We start from the raw sequence: 21,654 nt of genomic DNA, 5'->3' as shown, positions 1-21,654 counted from the left end.
GATACCTTCCCCCCACAAATGACTTAATTTTGTTTTGATGTTCAACGCAGTTATTATGCAGTATTAAATATAGTAAACCACTGCACGAAATTTTGAAGAGTTTGCAGAGAGTCCATAGAGTATACTTTCCGTATGGTCGATTTTAGTTGCCACAATGTTGAGAATGAAATGTGGACAAGATACCTAAATTTCATATTAAATTTACTGTCTAACAATATCTCATTTAAGTACCACAAAGGTGTCATATGTAACATTGAGAAATATTCCGTCTTCCACGACTAACAAAAGTTTTATATACACTGAGCATGTTTGGCTTTATTTTAAAGCACTTCAATCAATCAAAAGGAAGTAGACAAAATACATTAAACAAAACTGTGGACTTGAATATACCGTCTATCAGTGAAGTGCTCTGAGCTATGTCAAATATAATTTTTGTGTGTGGCACACACTAACATCATTTATTTGCTAAAACACTGATCAGCCAACACAAACATTGAATATTGTGTTATGCAGCACAAAACTACGAAAGGTGACTTGGCAATGGAGGAGACAAAATACTGTCCACTGAAGATGCTTCAAAAGAGAGAAACGAGTCTGGTCTAAATAAGTCACTTATTACAGTTGCAGAAGAGGAATATATTTCAGTACCATTGGTAAAACTGCGACTGTGGAACAAAAATAAGAAAGAGAACATGAGTACCATTGTGTATGTGCCATACCTTTCATTGATTGAAGTGCTTTAAAATAAAGCCAAACGCGTCCGGTGTACATAAAACTTTTATTACAGTCGCGAAAGACGGAATATTTCTCAATATTACATACGACACCTATGTGGTACTTAAATTAAATGAGATATTGTTATACAGTAAATTTTATATGAAATTTAGGTACCTTGTCCACATTTCATTCTCAACACTGTGGCAACTAAAATCGACCATACGGAAAGTATACGCTATGGACTTCTACCTGTGCAAACTCTTCAAAATTTCGTGCAATGGTTTACTACATTTAATGCTGCATAATAACTGTGTTGAACATCGAAACAAAATTAAATCATTTATGGGGGGAAGGTATCAGTCAAGAAGACTTGTAAAAATCAAATTTTTGGGCCAAATAGTTTTTGTGAAATCGAATGATAAGTGTGTCAAAGCAGTGGGAACACCATGTGCCTGCACAGGCAAGCAGTGCAGTGATGACAAAATTGCGCACAGCGTGGAATGCAGGGAGCACGTGTCTGCAGCAGCGAAATGGTTAATGAAGAGACAAAGCACTAGAAATTTCAATCAAACGAATATAATTCGTGAAGTAAGGCACTTCGATATTGGTTTTGAATAATGAAAATATTAAGCACTGCACAAGGTTTGAACTCATAACCTTTCACGTAGAAGCCCAACACCTTAACCGTTGCGCTAACGCACCTCGCCTGACTACGTCACGTCATGAGGAGTATAACACGTGACGCAAAATACTGACAAACACTGTTGGTATGACTATGAATTACTCACGCTTCGTCAAAGTACAATAGAAAATAAACAATTACTGCTGTTCTTTATTGCGAAAAAGCGGTTCGTGAGATTGATACAAACACCTTTCCTTGCTATCACCTGAATTAGGAGTCTTATTGCTTGTTTGGTTTAATTAATTAATAGAATATGAAGCAATTGGTACAAACAATGCTTTTTCCAAGCTTTCTATAAAAGAAAGTCAGCTATCAAGACATTGCTTTTGTTCTATTACTTTATTTATGACTGAACGTTTCTAAAACTGAAGACACTCGTCCATACTCTGCACTGCAGTCGAGATCTGGCAACGTTGTTCTCTGTTCATTGGCTGACTGTGTTTTGTGATGTCAGATGAGCAGAACGAACCTAAACTCGGCCGCCAACATAAATGATGCGCACTTTAGTTCCCGCTAATCTCTCAAACTATACACTTTGCATGAGTGTTTCTTGTATATGTTTAGTTTATGTTCACCACAATAATGTGTGGAATACTTCACCAAGGTGTCTGTACATCATTCTACTTGACCCCAGCTGCCTATTATTCCCACATTGGTGACGCCAGACCACATTACATCTGATGCGTACTTCACAGATATGTAAACCACTGCCAGGACAATGGATAGCACTGACCAACAGGGAAGTTTTGGGACTTTCATTGAGTTCAACAACGTTCTTCATGGACTAAATGAGTGATCTGGAACACATCCAAGAAAGTGTGATTGAAAGTTACTTCTTCCACTTCCTCACATGTTCACTCAAAACCCTCTCCCACACTTCACACCACAACAAAGTAGATCAATTGAATTCCTACAGAACACCATCTGGGCTCAACACAGGTAAGCCATGTTACCATCCCACGGGATGTCAGTGTTCATATGCAATGTCATTTATTCAGCCTCCATACTGAGACTTGTGCTATCGAGTTGGGCTCTTAGACAATAAATCCCTTCCTACCCAACAGCAGAGCTCAGCTGGCCGAGTCATGCCAGGAAATTTCTGGTCTTCCTACAGTATCACATATGAGCAATGGGATTCTGCACATCGTTATCTCTGGATCTAATCAAATAATTATCTACAGGTACCTTCCCTACAATACCTTGACAGTGCCACTTACACCTCTTAAACTGCCTCCATTCTTAACAGACCAGTCCCATACCTGGTTTGGTATCACTGAACCTATATTCACTGTACATAACACATTTTATGATGCATTGAAGTATTCGGCTTTACTGTGTCACTGTTTCTGTTCTGTTTCTGTTTCTGTTCCATCACTGACAATGTTGAGTGTTTATGGAAAAAGTTCAAGGCAATCGTAAAATGCGTTTTAGACAGGTACGTGCGGAGTAAAACTGTGAGGGACGGGAAAAACCCACCGTGGTACAACAACAAAGTTAGGAAACTACTGCGAAAGCAAAGAGAGCTTCACTCCAAGTTTAAACGCAGCCAAAACCTCTCAGACAAACAGAAGCTAAACGATGTCAAAGTTAGCGTAAGGAGGGCTATGCATGAAGCGTTCAGTGAATTCGAAAGTAAAATTCTATGTACCGACTTGACAGAAAATCCTAGGAAGTTCTGATCTTACGTTAAATCAGGAAGTGGCTCGAAACAGCATATCCAGACACTCCGGGATGATGATGGCATTGAAACAGAGGATGACACGCGTAAAGCTGAAATACTAAACACCTTTTTCCAAAGCTGTTTCACAGAGGAAGACCGCACTGCAGTTCCTTCTCTAAATCCTCGCACAAACGAAAAAATGGCTGACATCGAAATAAGTGTCCAAGGAATAGAAAAGCAACTGGAATCACTCAATAGAGGAAAGTCCACTGGACCTGACGGGATACCAATTTGATTCTACACAGAGTACGCGAAAGAACTTGCCCCCCTTCTAACAGCCGTGTACCGCAAGTCTCTAGAGGAACGGAGGGTTCCGAATGATTGGAAAAGAGCACAGGTAGTCCCAGTCTTCAAGAAGGGTCGTTGAGCAGATGCGCAAAACTATAGACCTATATCTCTGACATTGATCTGTTGTAGAATTTTAGAACATGTTTTTTGCTCGAGTATCATGTCGTTTTTGGAAACCCAGAATCTACTATGTAGGAATCAACATGGATTCCGGAAACAGCGATCATGTGAGACCCAACTCGCTTTATTTGTTCATGAGACCCAGAAAATATTAGATACAGGCTCCCAGGTAGATGCTATTTTTTTTGACTTCCGGAAGGCGTTCGATACAGTTCCGCACTATCGCCTGATAAACAAAGTAAGAGCCTACGGAATATCAGACCAGCTGTGTGGCTGGATTGAAGAGTTTTTAGCAAACAGAACACAGCATGTTGTTATCAATGGAGAGACGTCTACAGACGTTAAAGTAACCTCTGGCGTGCCACAGGGGAGTGTTATGGGACCATTGCTTTTCACAATATATATAAATGACCTAGTAGATAGCGTCGGAAGTTCCATGCGGCTTTTCGCGGATGATGCTGTAGTATACAGAGAAGTTGCAGCATTAGAAAATTGTAGCGAAATGCAGGGACATCTGCAGCGGATAGGCACTTGGTGCAGGGAGTGGCAACTGTCCCTTAACATAGACAAATGTAATGTATTGCGAATACATAGAAAGAAGGATCCTTTATTGTATGATTATATGATAGCGGAACAAACACTGGTAGCAGTTACTTCTGTAAAATATCTGGGAGTATGCGTGCGGAACGATTTGAAGTGGAATGATCATATAAAATTAATTGTTGGTAAGGCGGGTACCAGGTTGAGATTCATTGGGAGAGTGCTTAGAAAATGTAGTCCATCAACAAAGGAGGTGGCTTACAAAACACTTGTTCGACCTATACTTGAGTATTGCTCATCGGTGTGGGATCCGTACCAGAGATAGAGAAGATCCAAAGAAGAGCAGCACGTTTCGTCACAGGGTTATTTGGTAACTGTGATAGCATTACGGAGATGTTTAATAAACTCAAGTGGCAGACTCTACAAGAGAGGCGCTCTGCATCGCGGTGTAGCTTGCTCGCCAGGTTCGAAAGGGTGCGTTTCTGGATGAGGTATCGAATATATTGCTTCCCCCTACTTGTACCTCCCGAGGAGATCACGAATGTAAAATTAGAGAGATTAGAGCGTGCACGGAGGCTTTCAGACAGTCGTTCTTCCCGCGAACCATACGCGACTGGAACAGGAAAGGGAGGTAATGACAGTGGCACGTAAAGTGCCCTCCGCCACACACCGTTGGGTGGCTTGCGGAGTATTAATGTAGATGTAGATGTAGATGTAGGCAAACATACCACCATGATTAGCAACATCACGCTCTCTCCACCTAAATTTAACAAGTCTGAGGGAGCCAAAATAGCACCGCTCCTGAGACTACACAAAACATCTGAACAACAAGTACTTCAAGCCATCCATGCGAAACAATTAAATTGACAGTGGCATCTTTTTTGGACCATGATGGATTCCTCATTAATGCCTGACATTTCATTGTGGGCCATGAGCAAATTTCCATTTGAAATCCAAGCAGTGCTAGTACACAATGGAAGACTCCTGTTTGACTATAAATTACACTTAGCATATCACATACACATTTTACAAAATGGCGACCCACACTACCCCAGCAGCCATTAGTACTAATTATTGTAGGCTGCCATGTTGCATACCGAGTTAGCAGACGGCTTCTGAATGACACCGACCCCTTCTGAGGTTACCCAATGTGCTGAGCATGGAGCAGTGTCAACCAACTTGTCCTCTGCAACATACCTTCATTGAACAGTATAGACCTCATCCGAGTTCTTTGACACATTGGGCATAGAGTGCCCAATGTCATCACAGGCAGTTATCAACCCTGGCTGGCCATACCATACCTCCTACAGCTGATGATGACAGATGGTATGGTTCCACCCACACTGCAGTATATGGACAACAACTTACAGACCACGCAGTGGTGCTGGTTTCATACCTGTTTCAGCACTGTCGCATGCAAGTGTTCCCAACCCTGCCAACATGCACATGCCTCCTGTAACCTTCACTAGGCACCTGAGGCCACAGCATCAACAAAGTTCACCACACACTGTATCTGGTGAACCAAACCAGTTTGTGTCACCCACCCATCAGCAGCAACCCTGACTGGAAAATCATCACACCAAACAGCAGTTTTTGCTGGACTCTGGATCAAAAATTGGTACAGCCACAAACACCACTCTGCCTCTTCATGGCCCTGACTCTGCATCTACACTACAAGCAGCAAATGGATCATTCATTGCCAGTTATGAAACAGTCATCTGTGACATTAACCTCAGCAGCAGCAGCTGACAAAAAATGACATAGACATTTCTTGATGTCAATGTCAATGAAGCACTGATCTGACCTGATTATCTATGACAGTTCCATTCTACCTGGATTTATGAGGAGGAGTTTTGCTCTGCAGACCAAGTAATGTCACCATACCTTCGGATGACCACCGGTCCCAGCCCTGTCACAACACGAGAACACCTACATTTCAGCAGTACTCAGGCTCCAGCTCCTATGATCCTCTATAAAGAATCAACTGACAGCAACTAATGAACAGTACATTGACACAAGAAAAGATGAAAACTCATCCCTTCAGGGGTTACTGCATGAGCATCAAAATTACCTAGTGGAGGTACAGTTATAACTTAGAGCCCTTCAGTCCTCACATACTACCACCACGGAACAATTACCATCTCATAACACCAGTATAGATTTAAGTGTCAGGAAGTCATTACTGAAAGTATTTGTATGGAGTGTAGCCCTGTATGGAAGTGAAACATGGACGGTAAATAGTTTGGACAAGAAGAGAATAGAAGCTTTCGAAATGTGGTGCTACAGAAGAATGCTGAAGATTAGATGGGTAGATCACATAACTAATGAGGAGGTACTGAATAGGATTGGGGAGAAGAGGAGTTTGTGGCACAACTTGACCAGAAGAAGGGATCAATTGGTAGGACATGTTCTGAGGCATCAAGGGATCACCAATTTAGTATTGGAGGGCAGCGTGGAGGGTAAAAATCGTAGGGGGAAACCAAGAGATGAATACACTAAGCAGATTCAGAAGGATGTAGGTTGCAGTAGGTACTGGGAGATGAAGAAGCTTGCACAGGATAGAGTAGCATGGAGAGCTGCATCAAACCAGTCTCAGGACTGGAGACCACAACAACAACAACAACAACAACACAAACCTGGTGGATGTATGGCACACAGTGAAAGACATTCACACAGGAGTGCAGAAATTTCCACCAACCCCAGTGATGACAACAAATACCATCACCTCGATGAATCATTGACCCAGATGCTGCTCACCCTGGACTCCACAGAAAATACCAGCAGCATGCACACATGCCACCACATCAGACAAGCAGTGAATACCATGCAACATTGCATCAATCTACTTAAGTCTTCATGGATGTTGCCTCTCACCAGCAGCAAACAACCTCATTTGACAAACACTGCAAACAAACTGGTCAGTACAAGTGACAGTGGAGTCAGTGTTTGTGCAAAAAGTGATCATGAAAGTCGTGTCCCTCTCCTGTACCCCCAACCTTGTCTCTGCTAAGGCATCACTAATAGCATGATGCACACATATAAACAGAGGGACCACCCGTCTCTCAAAAAGTGTGCTGCTCCTCCTCCAAGAAATGGCAAATCACAAAGCCACTGTAGATGAGTTGCTTCATTTGGACATCATCCACCCTTCAAACAGCCCTTGGGCTTTACCCCTCCATATGGACCACAAAAAAGATGGTACTGTCCAAATGTGCAGTGACTACATAATCCTCAATACCCAGACAATCCAGTATCCAACATCCAGGATCTTACCGATGCATTATTGGATGCTATGATCTTCAGTGTCATTGACTGCCAAAAGGCATATCTGCATATACCAATGGCAACATTACTAAAACTGCTATTACTGCCCCATTTGGGTTTTTTGAATACTTATTAATGCCATTTCGACTAAAAAAAAAAAAAAGGCAATGATTCACTGACTCCACCCAATGCAAGTTCCTGTTGTTTCCCTTATCTGCCTGACATACTGATATACTCTGCTATGTCCCAAGAGCATGAAGATGATATGTAAGAAGTTTCTCAAGTCCTAGAAGAACTTGGTGTAGTCATCAACATGGATAAGTGCCACTTGCATCAGCAGAGCCTAAAGTCCCTAGGATATTCTGCTTCATCAGCAGGGATCAGGCCTAGAGAAGAAAGAAAGGAACTCACATAATTCACTTGCTGCCCACTTCCTACAAGGAGCTATGCAGATTTCTAGGGATGGTAAATTTCTACTGCCGCCACATTCAGCAGGCAGCCGAAAACTGGGCTCCCCTACCCAATGGCCTTTCCAGAACCAACACCAGAGGAAACCAAACTATTCTGTGGTTGGAAGAACTGTCACAGGCTTTCAAGACAATCAAACAGTCACTATAGAGGACAGTGACCCTGGCTCACCCCTCAGCGATGGCCCACCTCGCAATCACTGCTGACGCTAGTCTCACCACCACTACAGCAACCAGTTAGTAGCGTACACTGCCCCTTGCGATTCTGATTCTTCTCATGCAAAACTGAAGGGATCTCAAAAATTGTGGTCCACATACAACTGTGGAATGCTTGCCTTCTATGAGGCAGCACAGTCAATCAGAGTAACTTTTTACAAGTCACAGTAACTTTGTACCACTCACTAATTTTGTTTCAAATGGCTACTGCTTCATCTGCTTCCTGTAGACTGTAGTAAAAGTAACAGTTTTATTACCTCTGTGGTATCTAATTAGTATTTCAATTGGCTTTGCACCTTCTTACAGTCTCTCTGTCTTGTGATTATGCTTGAATTGTATTGGTTGTGAAGAGAGCTTCTGGCAACAGTGAATTAAGTTAAAGAGTGTGAGGTCTATACAAATATCTTGATATTTCAAAGTAAACCACCAATACTGTGTTAACAATGTTTGTTTTTACCTCTTATTAACACTTGATTTCCTTCTGCCATGATCTAAATTTAGCTAAAGCTTTAGATTAGTAAAGATACTACTTTTTTAATACTATTTTAAGGTTACCCTTTGTGACAGTGTAACATTGTATCAGTATTAAAATAGAAATTTTACCCTAATAGGGCATAATTAGTGTAAATTTCCGCTTTCTGAAGCACTCACTAACTACAGACACAAAATGTTAGAGTGTCTGTTGTGATGTGTAACTAATCTTGTGTCCAGTTTTTTTCCCAAAAAACAGAAAAAGTGGTTATCCCTATCTACTGCAAAGTGTTTCAAAGAGGATGAACCACTACTCCTTGGCAAACACCATTCAGAGTCCTAGTGTGGATGTATCACTCTGCCACTTCTGGCACCTTGACCTGGTAACTCAATTCTCAACAGACATCCACCACATGAATGGGGGGAAATCATGGGACACTACATGCCCCGTATCACACCATCCGTACCCTAATTAACTAAGAGATTCTAGTAAGCACACAAGAACACAATGTGAAATCTTAGATAATCCAAACCCAGGCCTATAACTCAAACAAATAAAGCTCCCCAACTCCTAGGTCAAAGTTTGGTTGAGACACATTGCAGAGAAGACAACACCCATTTATCCCCATCCCATCCAGAAAATCAATTTTTGTGAGCCTTAATAACCTGTCACTTGCTTCAGTTTGCTCCACTACGAGGCTCATTATAAAATGATTTGTTTAGCTGGGTGTTAAAGCAGACTGCAGGAACTGAGTGAGGACATGTGTTCTGTGCCACAGCAGCAAGACCAGATGGTAAGCATCCTCCTCCGCCCCCCCCCCCCCCCCCAAACCCTTCACCCACTCCCACAAGGCACCTTCATGATACCTAAAGAATGCTCCCAGAACATACACTTAGCCTTAATGAGCCCCCTGCCTGAGGCAAAGGCAACATATACATATTCTCAGCCATCAACTGCACGACACATGGGTAAAGGTTACTCCCTTGTATGATATAACAGCCAATTCAATGGGAAGGATCCAGACAGCATGGGTTGTGGAACAGCCATTGAAGTCAAGCATGTAGTGTTCAGCAAAGTATTCTGCCACTGGGTGGTCAGCTTCATTCCTGACTAGCTTGGTGGTGGCCAGCCATTCAGGTGGACAGCTGGTTGGTTGCTCATACATAAAATTCTGTGCAGGAATTTCAGATTTTTTTATATGAACTCTACTGTGTCTGAAAAAAAGTCCTCTGCTAAAGTATGGCTAAGGGCAGAGCTAACCAACCAGTGGTACAACATGCTGCTGAGTACACTTGCTCTACAGGTTTGAAAGCTAGTGAAGTTCTTTCTTGTTTATGTACCTCTAGACAACTTAGTGCCTGTGCTACATGGTGAGCTGTTACCTTCACTCCTTAAATTATTTACATTTCACAAAAGACTTTCAGTTACCACATTAAAATAAAGCTGTGACACTGTGAGTTACAATTTATTCTTTCTATGCCCCCGCCAAGTTATTTTTATTATTTCAGACCAGTGTCAATTTGTGTGTTTATGTCTTAATGATGGTAAAAAAACATTATGAATTAAATGCATTATACATATTTCCAACTTGCAAGTTTACAGTTTTAACCTGCCATAAAGTTTCATATCAGTGCACAATCCATCGCAGAGTGACAAATTCATTCTGGCTGGGGCTAAGTCATATGTCTGCAGTAGCCTATCTTCCAGGAGATCTAATCCTGCACGTTTTTTAGGAGAACTTCTGTGAAATCTGGAAGGTAGGAGATGAGGTACAAGTGGAAGTAAAGCTGTGAGGATGGATTGCAAGTCATGCTTGGGTAGCTCAGTTGGCACAGCACTTGCCTACAAAAGGCAAAGGTCCTGGGTTTGTGTCCCAGTCCAGCATGCAATTTAAATCTTCCAGGAAGTTACATACTAGCTGACAGACCTGGAATTGCCCATGTATTTATTTTACCAATTTTCTATTAGAAATGAAAACAAAAAATGAAGTGTGTTTGTGGTGTAATATCCCGGACAGTTTCTGTACCATGGGTGCAGCTTCTTCATGTATCTCCAACACAGTTTTGTAAACATCTCTATGGCAAAGCCTCTTAATAGCTCTTTGCAGGCTATCATTTTTGCCCAAAGTCATTCGTGCTTCATGGCTGAAACCTGTCAAAAGCATTGTCAGGTGATGGGGATTTCTTTAAGCTGACTCAAATGTACGAGTGTCTTAGTAGTAAAGCATGAGTGAATTAAAACTTCATGTATGATGTGGCATTTTTTCATGCATCTCAGTTTATGATGTCATATCTCTTGAGCTAAGTGACTTACAATGATATATTTGTGCAGGTACATTTGATGGCATGTGTAGACACCATCTGCAAAATGTCTTGCAAATAGAGTTAGTGGCAAAGAAGTATAAAACTTAAATATTGTGCACAATGCAAACGTTTTCATGCATCTCAACTCATTATGGCAACATATCTTCTGAACTCAGTGTTTCACCAATTTTGTAGGTGCACTTAGCAGCATATGTGGATACTACCTGCAAAATTTATTGTGAATAGAGTTAGTAGCACAGAAGTAATAAATTTAAATGTCATATGTGGTTTTTTGCACATCTCACTGTTTATCTTCAGGAATATAATAAGTAGGTGGTTCTCGGCTCACCAGCGATTGTTCTCTAAGAATATTAGATATGTGCACGAAGTCTGGTTAAAACCAACCCAGTGGTTTAGGAGGAGATTTGGAAATTACACACACACACACACACACACACACACACACACACACACACACACACTTTTATAATATGTATTGATTGTTAATAAATGTCTATAAATGTTTTCAAATGTTTAAACAATGAAAACCTCAGGCTGGAATATCAACAACATAAGGGAAACACAGACTGCTGCTCATTGTTAAGGAGTTGCAGAAAGGTACAACAAAAAGACAGTTACACATCAACATTCAGCCAAAGTCCATCCTGATAGCTGATTGGTCAGCGTGACGGATTGCCATCTTACGGGCCCAGGTTCGATTCCCAGCTGGGTCAGGGATTTTCTCCGCTCAGGGACTAGGTGTTGTGCTGTCTTCATCATCATTTCATCCCCATCTGGCACGCAGATCACACACTGTGGCGTTGAATGTAATTAAGACCTGCACCAAGGCGGCCGGACCTGCATCGCAAGTGGCCTCCCGGCCAATGACGTCAAACGCTCATTTCCATTTCCATTCAGCCAAAGCCTCCTTCAGGTAAGAAAACATACACACATTCATTCACACAAGCAAGTACACCTGATGCACACATGATCACCACCTCCAGCAGCTCAGACTGGAAAGCAGCTGAGAAACAGCAAAGTACCCTTTTGGGGAGAGACGAGCCCTGTCTGGCAGAGCATATAAGGACCAGACTACCAACAAATGCTGCATTGGCAGGCTGTGGTTGAGTATGGTTGGCAGGACAAAGGTGGTGGGGGGGGAGGGAGGGGGGAGAAAAAGGAAATGAGTAGAGAAGGGGAAAGGTGGGCAGATATGTTGGCAGAGGGCATCGCACAAAGAGGGTGAGGGGATGAGAATATGAAGGAGGAGAGAGGGCAGAAGAGGTGGAAACTGGAAAGAAGGGTATGGGGACATTAGGTTACTGAACATTGAGGCCAGGATAATTTCAGGAACTGAGAATGCCTTGTAAGGATAACTTCCATCTGAGCAGTTCAGAACAGCTGGTGGTGGGCGGTAGGATCCAGATGACTAAGGTAGTGAAGCAGCCATTGAAATCAAGCATGTTCTTTTCAGCTGCATGTTCTGCCAAAGGGTGGTCTACTTAGCTCTTGGCCACAATTTGATGGTGGCTGTTCCTCCTGGAGGACAGCTGGTTGATATTCAAGCCAGTATAAAAAGCTGTGCAATGGTAGCAGCAGAGCTGGTGTGTGACATGGCTGCTTTCAAAGATGGCCCAGCCTCTGATGAGGTATCAGTACTTGAATAGGAAGTGTTGGGTGGGTAGATCGCAGTTCATGCATCAGGGACTTCCACAAGAATGTGGTCCCTATAGCAAGGGGTTGGGACTGGGAGTGCCATAAGATAGATTAGGAAGTTGTGAAGGTTGAATGGGTGATGGGATACCACTTTAGGAGGGATGGGAAGTATCTTGGGTAGGATGGCCCCCATTCCAGGGCATGGTTATTAGTAATCAAAGCCCTGACAAAGGATGAAGTTCAGTTTTTTCCAGTACAGGGTGGTATTAGGTGTTGAGAGGATTGGGTGTGTGTGGGGAAATGGAAGAGATCTGTTTTCAGAATAGGTCTGGGGGATAGCACCCATCTGTGAAGGCCTTGATGAGACGCTCAGCATACTGGGTAAGCCATCAGAGAAGAGGAGGTCAACATCCAGGAAATTGGCACACTGGGTTGAGGAGGACCAAGTGAACTGAATGGGAGAAAAAGTGTTGAGGCTGTGAAGGAATCAGGTTATGCTGTCTGGCTCTGGATCATGCCTATGACATCCCGCTCCCCCACACATGACCCCCAAAATCCATGAACAACCCCGGTCGCCCCATTGTAGCTAGTTATTGTGCCCCCATTGAAAGAATTTCGGCCCTCATTGACCGTCACCTCCAACCAACTGCCTGGAATTTATTCTCTCACAACAAAGGTATCAACCACTTTCTTCACCAACTCTCTACCATCCCTCACACATTTACTTCCTGGATCCCTACTCATCACTGTTGACGCCACATCCCTATACATCAACATCCCTCATGTCCATGGTCTCACCGCTATTGAACATGATCTACACCAATGCCATTCAGACTCAAAACCTGCTACCTCATTCCTCATACATCTTACTTCGTCCTAACTCATAAGTACTTCTCCTTTGAAGAGATGTTATACTAGCAAATTCGCGGCACACATATAAGTACACGCATAGCACCCTCCTATACCAACTTGTTTATGGGCCATCTGCAGCAAACCTTCAATGCCAAACTCTAAAATGGCTCAGGTTCAGTGATGATATCTTCACAATCTGGACTCAGGGCCAACACATCCTGTCATCATTCATTCACAATCTCAACACTTTCTCTCTAGCTGCACCTGGTCCACCTCAACTCAGTGTGCCACCTTCCTGAACACTGACATCCTCCTCCCTGATGGCTCCATCCACAGTCACCTTTTCCACACCAAAAAAAATCCCTCTCTTACAGCCTGGCCACCCGGAGACAGACAAGCACTAGCCCTCAGACCTAGTCCACAAACAGGTCTCCCATGCCATCTTGCCACATGTACCCAATCCTCTCACCATCCCCAAGAACCAGCAAGAAAGGAATGCTCCCTTTGTTACCCAATACCAACCCAAACTGGAACAACTGAACCACATCCTTTGCCAGGGCTTTATATACCTGTCATCGTGCCCTAAAATGAAGGACATTCTTCCTGAGATCCTTCCCACCCCTCCTTAAGTGGTGTTCCATCTCCCACCCAACTTCCACAACATCCTAATCCATCCCTAAGCCACACCCAATCCTAAACCCTTGCCACAAGGATCATATCGCTGTGGAATACCAAAGTGCACGACCTGCCCAATCCATCCACCCAGCACTTCCTATTCTGGTCCTATTACAGGTTTATCCTACCTCATCAGAAAGCAGCCCTGTCATAAAACCAGTTTTGCCGCAATCATTACACAGCTTTTTATATTGATACACAACTACCAACCAGCTCTCCACCAGGGTGGACAGCCACTGCCAAACTGTCGACAAGAGCAAAGTACATCATGCAGCTGAACAGAACATTCTTGATTTCAATGGCAGCTTCACCACGTGGGCCATCGGGATCATCCCCTACACCATCAGCTTTTCTGAAATGTGCAGATGGGAACTATCCTTACAACACATTCTATACCCTCGAAATTGTCCTGGCCTCAACCGATGGGATCCGGCTGCCCCCACACCCTCCACACAACAGTTTCCACTCCCTCTGCTATATCACCCTCATCCCTGTTCTCATCGTCTCACCATCTTCACGTCCCGCCCTCTGCCAACACACCTGCTCATCTTCCCCCTCCCTGCTCCTCACCTTTTTCTCACCTCTACCCTGCACATGTTGGTAGTCTACTTCCTGCAGGGTCCACCAGACAGCACTCCTCTCTTCCCCTATCTGTGCCCTTCCCCATCTCCTCCAAACTGCTGATTCCATTCGACCGACAGTTGCTTTCCAGCCCAAGCAGCTGAGGATGTCAATCATGTGGGCATAAGGTGAGCTTGTGTGTGTGTTTCCATTCTGAATAAGGCTTTCTGCCAAAAGCTAATGTGTAATTGTCTTTTCATTGTGCTTGCCTGCAATTCAATGTGTCATCTTTATGGTGAGTAACAATCTCTCTTTACTTATACTGTTGATTCTCCAAATATTTATGATTTTTTCACTATCTGCTATTCATAATAAATCTACTTCATTCATACATGGTTACAGACATAACCTAAGTTAAGATTAGAAAATTCAAGTTTTAGCAAAGCCAACTTATGATGGAGACACTGAAAGAAACCTCAACAGTAAATCAATGGCTATATGTATGAATTTGTGCAAACAATGAATAATACCACTGAATTATAAAAAAAGATTTCATTCTTCTCCTGTAGACAATTCTGAGTTCCATCTTTTGTGTCTCTTCTGTTTATTGTTATTTAGAACACTGATACAAACAGACCAAATTATTACTTCAGCTACCTTAAGCAGATTATCAACTCAATCACACTATTATCTTAAAACTTTTGACTCAGTTCTGTACAATTTCCTTCCATTATAGGATATCAATCCTCGAACAGGTACTAGGCTAGATTGTCCAAGACCTCCTGACAAGTGGACTGTAGATGATGTTGACTACCCCGATCCACAACAGATGTCACCTCGTTTCCTGCCACGACGCTGTAGAGCTGATTCAACTCCAGGTACTAGCAAATTCCAGCATTACACCAAGTCTCAAAATAAAAATATTCTTATCTTGTTTGTTTTCATTTGTGGCTTATCATGTGCGAGTGTGATGAATTTAATTAGCATGTCTCTTAATCTATTACTGACACACACAAAATCAATATGCATCTAACAGGTAATGATTTCAAGAATCAAAATGAAGTATCACACTTGCATGCAACATAATACTCCATAGCCACTTTAAACAGAGAAAGTTTAAATAGAATTCTTTTTAATTATTGGTCATAGCTCTACACACCTCGTGACACTTATGTGAACTTGTTGTAACAAAAAATTAGTTATGTAATACATTGGAAAATAAAAAATTACACAAATGAATAACACATTAGTCAAAATTCTATCAACACATAGCAATATAATGTTTGTGAAAATAATAGCCTAATGACAGAAACCCACACTGAAAGTCTGGATGTTACCTTCCTGTAGCATGAACTAAGAGAACTCAGTTGCAAGGGTAACATACATAAATACACTACTGGCCATTAAAATTGCTACACCACAAAGATGACATGCTACAGACACAAAATTTTACCGACATGAAGAAGATGCTGCGATATGCAAATGATTAGCTTTTCAGAGCATTCACACAAGGCTGGCACTGGTGGAGACATCTACAATGTGCTGACATGAGGAAAGTTTCCAACCGATTTCTCATACACAAACAGTAGTTGACCAGTGTTGCCTGGTGAAACGTTGTTGTGATGCCTTGTGTAAGGAGGAGAAATGTGTACCATCATGTTTCCAACTCTGATAAAGGTCAGATTGTAGCCTATTGCGATTGCGGTTTATCATATCGTGACTTTGCTGTTCGCATTGTTCAAGATCCAATGACTGTTAGCAGAATATGGAATCGGTGGGTTCAGGAGGGTAATACGGACACCGTGCTGGATCCCAATGGCCTCATATCACTAGCAGTCGAGATGACAGGCATCTTATCTGCATGGCTGTAATGGATCATGCAGCCATGTCTCGATCCCTGACTCAACAGATTTGCAAGACAACAACCATCTGCACAAACAGTTTGATGATTTTTGTAGCAGCAGGGACTATCAGCTCTGAGACCATGGCTGTGGTTACCCTTGATGCAGCATCACAGACAGGAGTGCCTGCGATGGTGTACTTAACAATGAACCTGGGTGCACAAATGGCAAAACGTCATTTTTTCGGATGAATCCATGTTCTGTTTACAGCATCATGATGGTCGCATCCATGTTTGTCGACATTGCGGTGAACGCATATTGGAAGCATGTATTCATCATCACCATACTGGCATATCATCCGGCGTGATGGTATGGGGTGCCATTGACTACACATCTCGGTCACCTCTTGTTCGCATTGACAGCACTTTGAACAGTAGATGTTACATTTGAGATGTGTTACGACTTGTGGCTCTACCCTTCATTCGATCCCTGCGAAACCCTACATTTCAGCAGGATAATGCATGTTCGCATGTTGCAGGTCCTGTAGAGGCCTTTCTGGATACAGAAAACGTTTGACTGCTGCCCTGGACAGCACATTCTCCAGATCTCTCACCAATTGAAAACGTCTGGTCAATGGTGGCCAAGCAACTGGCTCATCACAATATGCCAGTCACTGCTCTTGATGAACTGTGGTATCATGTTGGAGCTGCAAGGGCAGCTGTACCATCATCCAAGCTCTGTTTGACTCAATGCCCAGGCGAGTCAAGGCTGTTATTACGGCCAGAGGTGGTTGTTCTGGGTACTGATTTCTCAAAATCTATGCACCCAAATTGCGTGAAAATGTAATCACATGTCTGTTCCAGTATAATATATTTGTCCAATGAATACCCGTTTATCATCTGCATTTCTTCTTGGTGTAGCAGTTTTAATGGCCAGTAGTGTAGTATGCTAACATCCATAACAGGACTATGAATCTGGTATGCAACGAATTTAAATACTAGCCTAACAACTCAAGATTTCACATGAAGACTCCAGTACACAAACCCAATTGCCAAGTACTGAACTTTTCCTTTTTTACATTTAATTAATAGAACAGGTAATCATATTCAGCTTAATTAGGAAAAAAACACACAAACTATACAGTATCTGTGGCCAACACTTTACCTGTGAACATTCCACTGTGATGGAACTAATAATAAATGAACTGGGAGAAGTTAGAAAGAGTGGATTGAGTGTTAAAGAATGACCCAGCTCATATCACAATAGACAGAAAGTATGTGCATTTTGACTCTGGCACAGAAAAAAAGTACATTGCCCACTGAAAATGTTATGCAAGTTTTACTGGAGTGTGTTTTCCAGTTTTTATATCAAAAAGTGTACAGCTAGACTAGAATTTCAGTTGCAGACAGTTCATATTTAGACTCAAATAGTTTCAGTTTATTCAATTAATGTCACAACTGTTAAATGAAAATTCATTTGGTATCCTGTTTTTATGACTCTTTACTGCAATAACTAGTCATAGACAGCGAAAAAATTCATTTGCATAGTACTCTTCAGAGCATGACACTGACCACTTTGCCACTGATTTCATAACTTATTTTATTTTCATGCTTGTCATTTGTCCATGATTGCAAATGATCATAAGCCTCTCAGAATATGACCTTCCTCTGCTGTCCAGTAGAACAACGCCTCTGTGTTTACGTCCCACCCAACACCTCATATTCCCTCACTATCTGTCTTTGTTTCCACCCTTCTTCCATCTCTGACACCTCCTTCTTACCTTACCATTTTACCTCTGTGCACCCACACCCACTCAGCAGAACATAATTTATGCATTTACAACCCACTCAGTACTTGACATTTGTCTCCTACTTCTCTTACCATGTTAACTTTGGGCACACACTCACACCTATTCATCTGTTTCATTCTTAAGAATTTAAAATATTTCCTAGTATTTTCTTTTTTCTTTATTCTTCCTTCTGTTCCTTGATCTTCTTTAAAGGCAATGATATAACACCTGATTTATGTTTATTAGTCTCCACTCTTTTGTATTTTTCCTCCATAATTTGTCTATCACTCCAGGTTAATTTTGGCATATCAATTATTTCTGCACTAACTGTTCAACAGCATCTCCAGTCATAATTCCTTCCCTTTTATGAAATGGTTCATTTAAATTTGGATCTTGTATGCCACATTTGTTTGTATTCATTTCTTCAGATGACATGTTAATGTCCACAATCCGTAAATCAAAAAGTTATTTCTTTCATCACAACCTCAGTCCCACAATGAACCTCCAAGCTTCCTCTCATTTTTTACTATAATCACTGTTACATTAAAAATGAGTGGATATTCCAATTTTGAAAAAGAAGAAAATGTATTGTATATGTAAACATAAATAATATTTTGCATGAACAGCATACTCATTGTTATTATGTAATTTGTTTGTTATTAGACACCTTCGAGGCACAGTTTCTGAGAGTGCTGAACAAAGTCAACCATACAATTGAACGTAATGAACTTCGTCTGGCTGAGCAAGAGAGAAGAGACACCACAGAAATTGAATGGAAACAAGTAGCCCTCGTTTGTGATCGTTTTCTTCTTTGGGTCTTCCTGCTCACAACAGCTGTAACTACCACTGTTATATTGTGTGGTTCTCCATATGGGCCATGATGCTTCTACTGGTTGTGTGCAAATAAATCCAGTACCATAAAAGTAAAGGGAGAAATGTGCACTCAAGGACAAGAAGTTCCTATGTGAAATGTCAGAAATCAGGAGTGAACTGAAAGTGTTTTTTCACTTATTAGTGAAACAGTTATAAAATGAACATAAATTGTGGTAAGGAGAATGTCAATTTTATCTTAATTTGTAATAAGAGTACATGAAATGATCATAAAAATTTCTGTTACTGTCAAGTGTTTATATTGTCCCCATGCCAAGAACAATGATGAAAAATGTGAATTTTCAGAGTGTCCTGGAACTATTTTAAAGTGTGCTGATTCCATAGTGGAAAACTGTGAACACTCTGTTTCCACAAAAGTGGTGAAGTCAACATCTAGTCAAGGCTAGATATTACCAATATCAAAACAATGATTTTTTTAGCTTATTTGCCATTTTCACATTGAAAAAAAAATTGTATTCAAATGTTGTATGATTAATGCTACTCTATTATTGCAAGAGAGTAGCTAGGATGAAATTTTGTAACACTATATCAATTTAAATTAACTTTGTACAAAACAAAGAGACTTCTAAACTTGTATTTAGCTTTGAAGAAAAATGCTCAATTGACAGTGATTAAAACGAACTTTGTAAATAAATTAATAATTTCTGTAGATACATTTCAAAATTGTGTGTGTCATATGAGATATGTATGCAATATTTGTGAATACAGCATGAGTGAATTGTAATCTGAATGGAAAAAATATTAAGTAACATGCATAAAATACATAACACTGACATGCTGCTCAAAATTAAATGCTTTTTGTTGTGCCGAGCTCACCAAAATAAAATACCGAAAAACTATTTTACCTTTTCTTTCTTTTTGGATCAAAATACAGTGCACAATTATAAAATACTCAAAGTTCTGGACACAATTTGCACCTTTTATATACTAAAATAATTATAAATGAAGCAAAATAAAAAACACATTATTTGAGAAGCAAAGCTACACATGAGATAGATACAAGGCCAAATCTAATACTTTTGCAGTTGTGGATTAATTGTTTAGAACTTAAGACCATTGTATTGTATTGTATTGTATTGTATGTTAACTGGAGACCTAGAAATGATGGAGAGGCTCCGTCCCCGCCGCAGCCGCGGTGGTCCACTACCCCACGACGACTACTTCAGTCCACTTCACCCCTCCGCCGCCTCACACCGAACCCAGGGTTATTGTGTGGTTCAGCCTCCCTTGGAGCCCCCCAGGGAACGTCTCACACCAGACGAGTGTAACCCCTATGTTTGCGTGGTAGAGTAATGGTGGTGTATGCATACGTGGAGAACTTGTTTGCGCAGCAATCGCCGACATAGTGTAAGTGGGCAGAATAGGGGGAACGAGCCTGCATTTGCCAAGGCAGATGGAAAACCACCTAAAAACCATGCACAGACTGGCCGGTTCATCAGACCTCAACTCAGATCCACCAGGCAGATTCGTGCCAGGGACCAGGTGCTCCTTCCTGCCCGGAAAGTCGTGCGTTAAACCGCACAGGCAACCGGGCGGGCACTTAAGACCATAGTTGTATCCAGCACTGCTCCCCACAGATCTAAAAAGGTGCAGATTTTGTGAGACATGCCAGGTCTAAATATGAATGTATTGCATAAATATGTGTACACTGAGGTGACAAAAGTCATGGAATAGCAACATGCACTTATACGGATGGTGACAGTATTATCTACATGAGGTATAAAAGGGCAGTGGGCTGGTGGATTTATGTAAAAAGGTTTCTGACATGATTGTGGCCACACAACGAGAATTAACAGACTTTAAATGCAGTATGAAATCTGGAGCTAGATGCATTGGACATACCATTTTGGAAATTATTAGGGAATTTAATATTCTGAGGTCCAGTGGTGTCAAGAGTGTGCCACAAATACCACATTTCAGTCATTACCTCTCACCACAGACAACACAGTGGCTGATGGCCTTCACTTAATGACTGAGAGTGGCACAGTTTGCATAGAGTTGTCATTGCTAACAGGCAAGCAACACTGTGTGAAATAATTGCAAAGATCAATTTGAGCATACACCAAACATATCCATGGTAGATTGTGGCAAAATTTGGCATTAATGGTCTGTGGCAGCAGAAGACTGAGTGGAATGACTTTGCTAACAGCATGACATCACCTACAGTGCCTTTTCTGGGCTTGTGACCACATTGGTTAGATCCTAGACAACTGCAAAACCATGGCCCGGCCAAATGGTAGTTGTAGCTAAATATGTAGGACATTCCATTCTGTAAACTGTTAGGGAATTCAATGTTCTGAGATCCACAGTGTCAAAAGTGTCGTGAGAAGTCCAAATTTCAGGCATTACCTCTCACCACAGACAATGCAGTGGCTGACATCTTTCACTTAATGACCGAGAGCTTTGGCATTTACATGGAGTTGTCAGTACTAACAGACAAGCAACACTGCATGAAATAACCACAGAATCAATTTCAGACATATTATGAAAGTATACATTACAACAGTGCCATGAAGTTGTGGTGAAATTTGGTGTTAATGGGCTATGGCAGCAGATGACCCAAGCAACTGCCTTTGCTAATAGCATGACATCACCTGCAG

General features: G+C 41.6%; 1 protein-coding gene across 1 annotated transcript in view; it reads left to right on the top strand.

Moving 5' to 3' along the window:
- Positions 1–19,517, top strand: part of LOC124803378 (neuronal acetylcholine receptor subunit alpha-7-like) — a 615,218-nt gene extending 595,701 nt beyond the window's left edge. Inside the window, exons 7-8 of the mRNA XM_047264566.1 lie at positions 15,270–15,411; positions 18,827–19,517. Coding sequence (XP_047120522.1) covers positions 15,270–15,411; positions 18,827–19,044 — 360 coding nt within the window. The 3' untranslated portion in view covers positions 19,045–19,517. The remainder of the gene's footprint in view (positions 1–15,269; positions 15,412–18,826) is intronic.
- The last annotated feature ends 2,137 nt before the right edge of the window (positions 19,518–21,654 follow it).

Source organism: Schistocerca piceifrons, chromosome 1 (genome assembly GCF_021461385.2).
Source record: "Schistocerca piceifrons isolate TAMUIC-IGC-003096 chromosome 1, iqSchPice1.1, whole genome shotgun sequence".
NCBI lineage: Eukaryota > Metazoa > Arthropoda > Insecta > Orthoptera > Acrididae > Schistocerca > Schistocerca piceifrons.
This window is presented reverse-complemented; position numbering and strand designations above follow the sequence as displayed.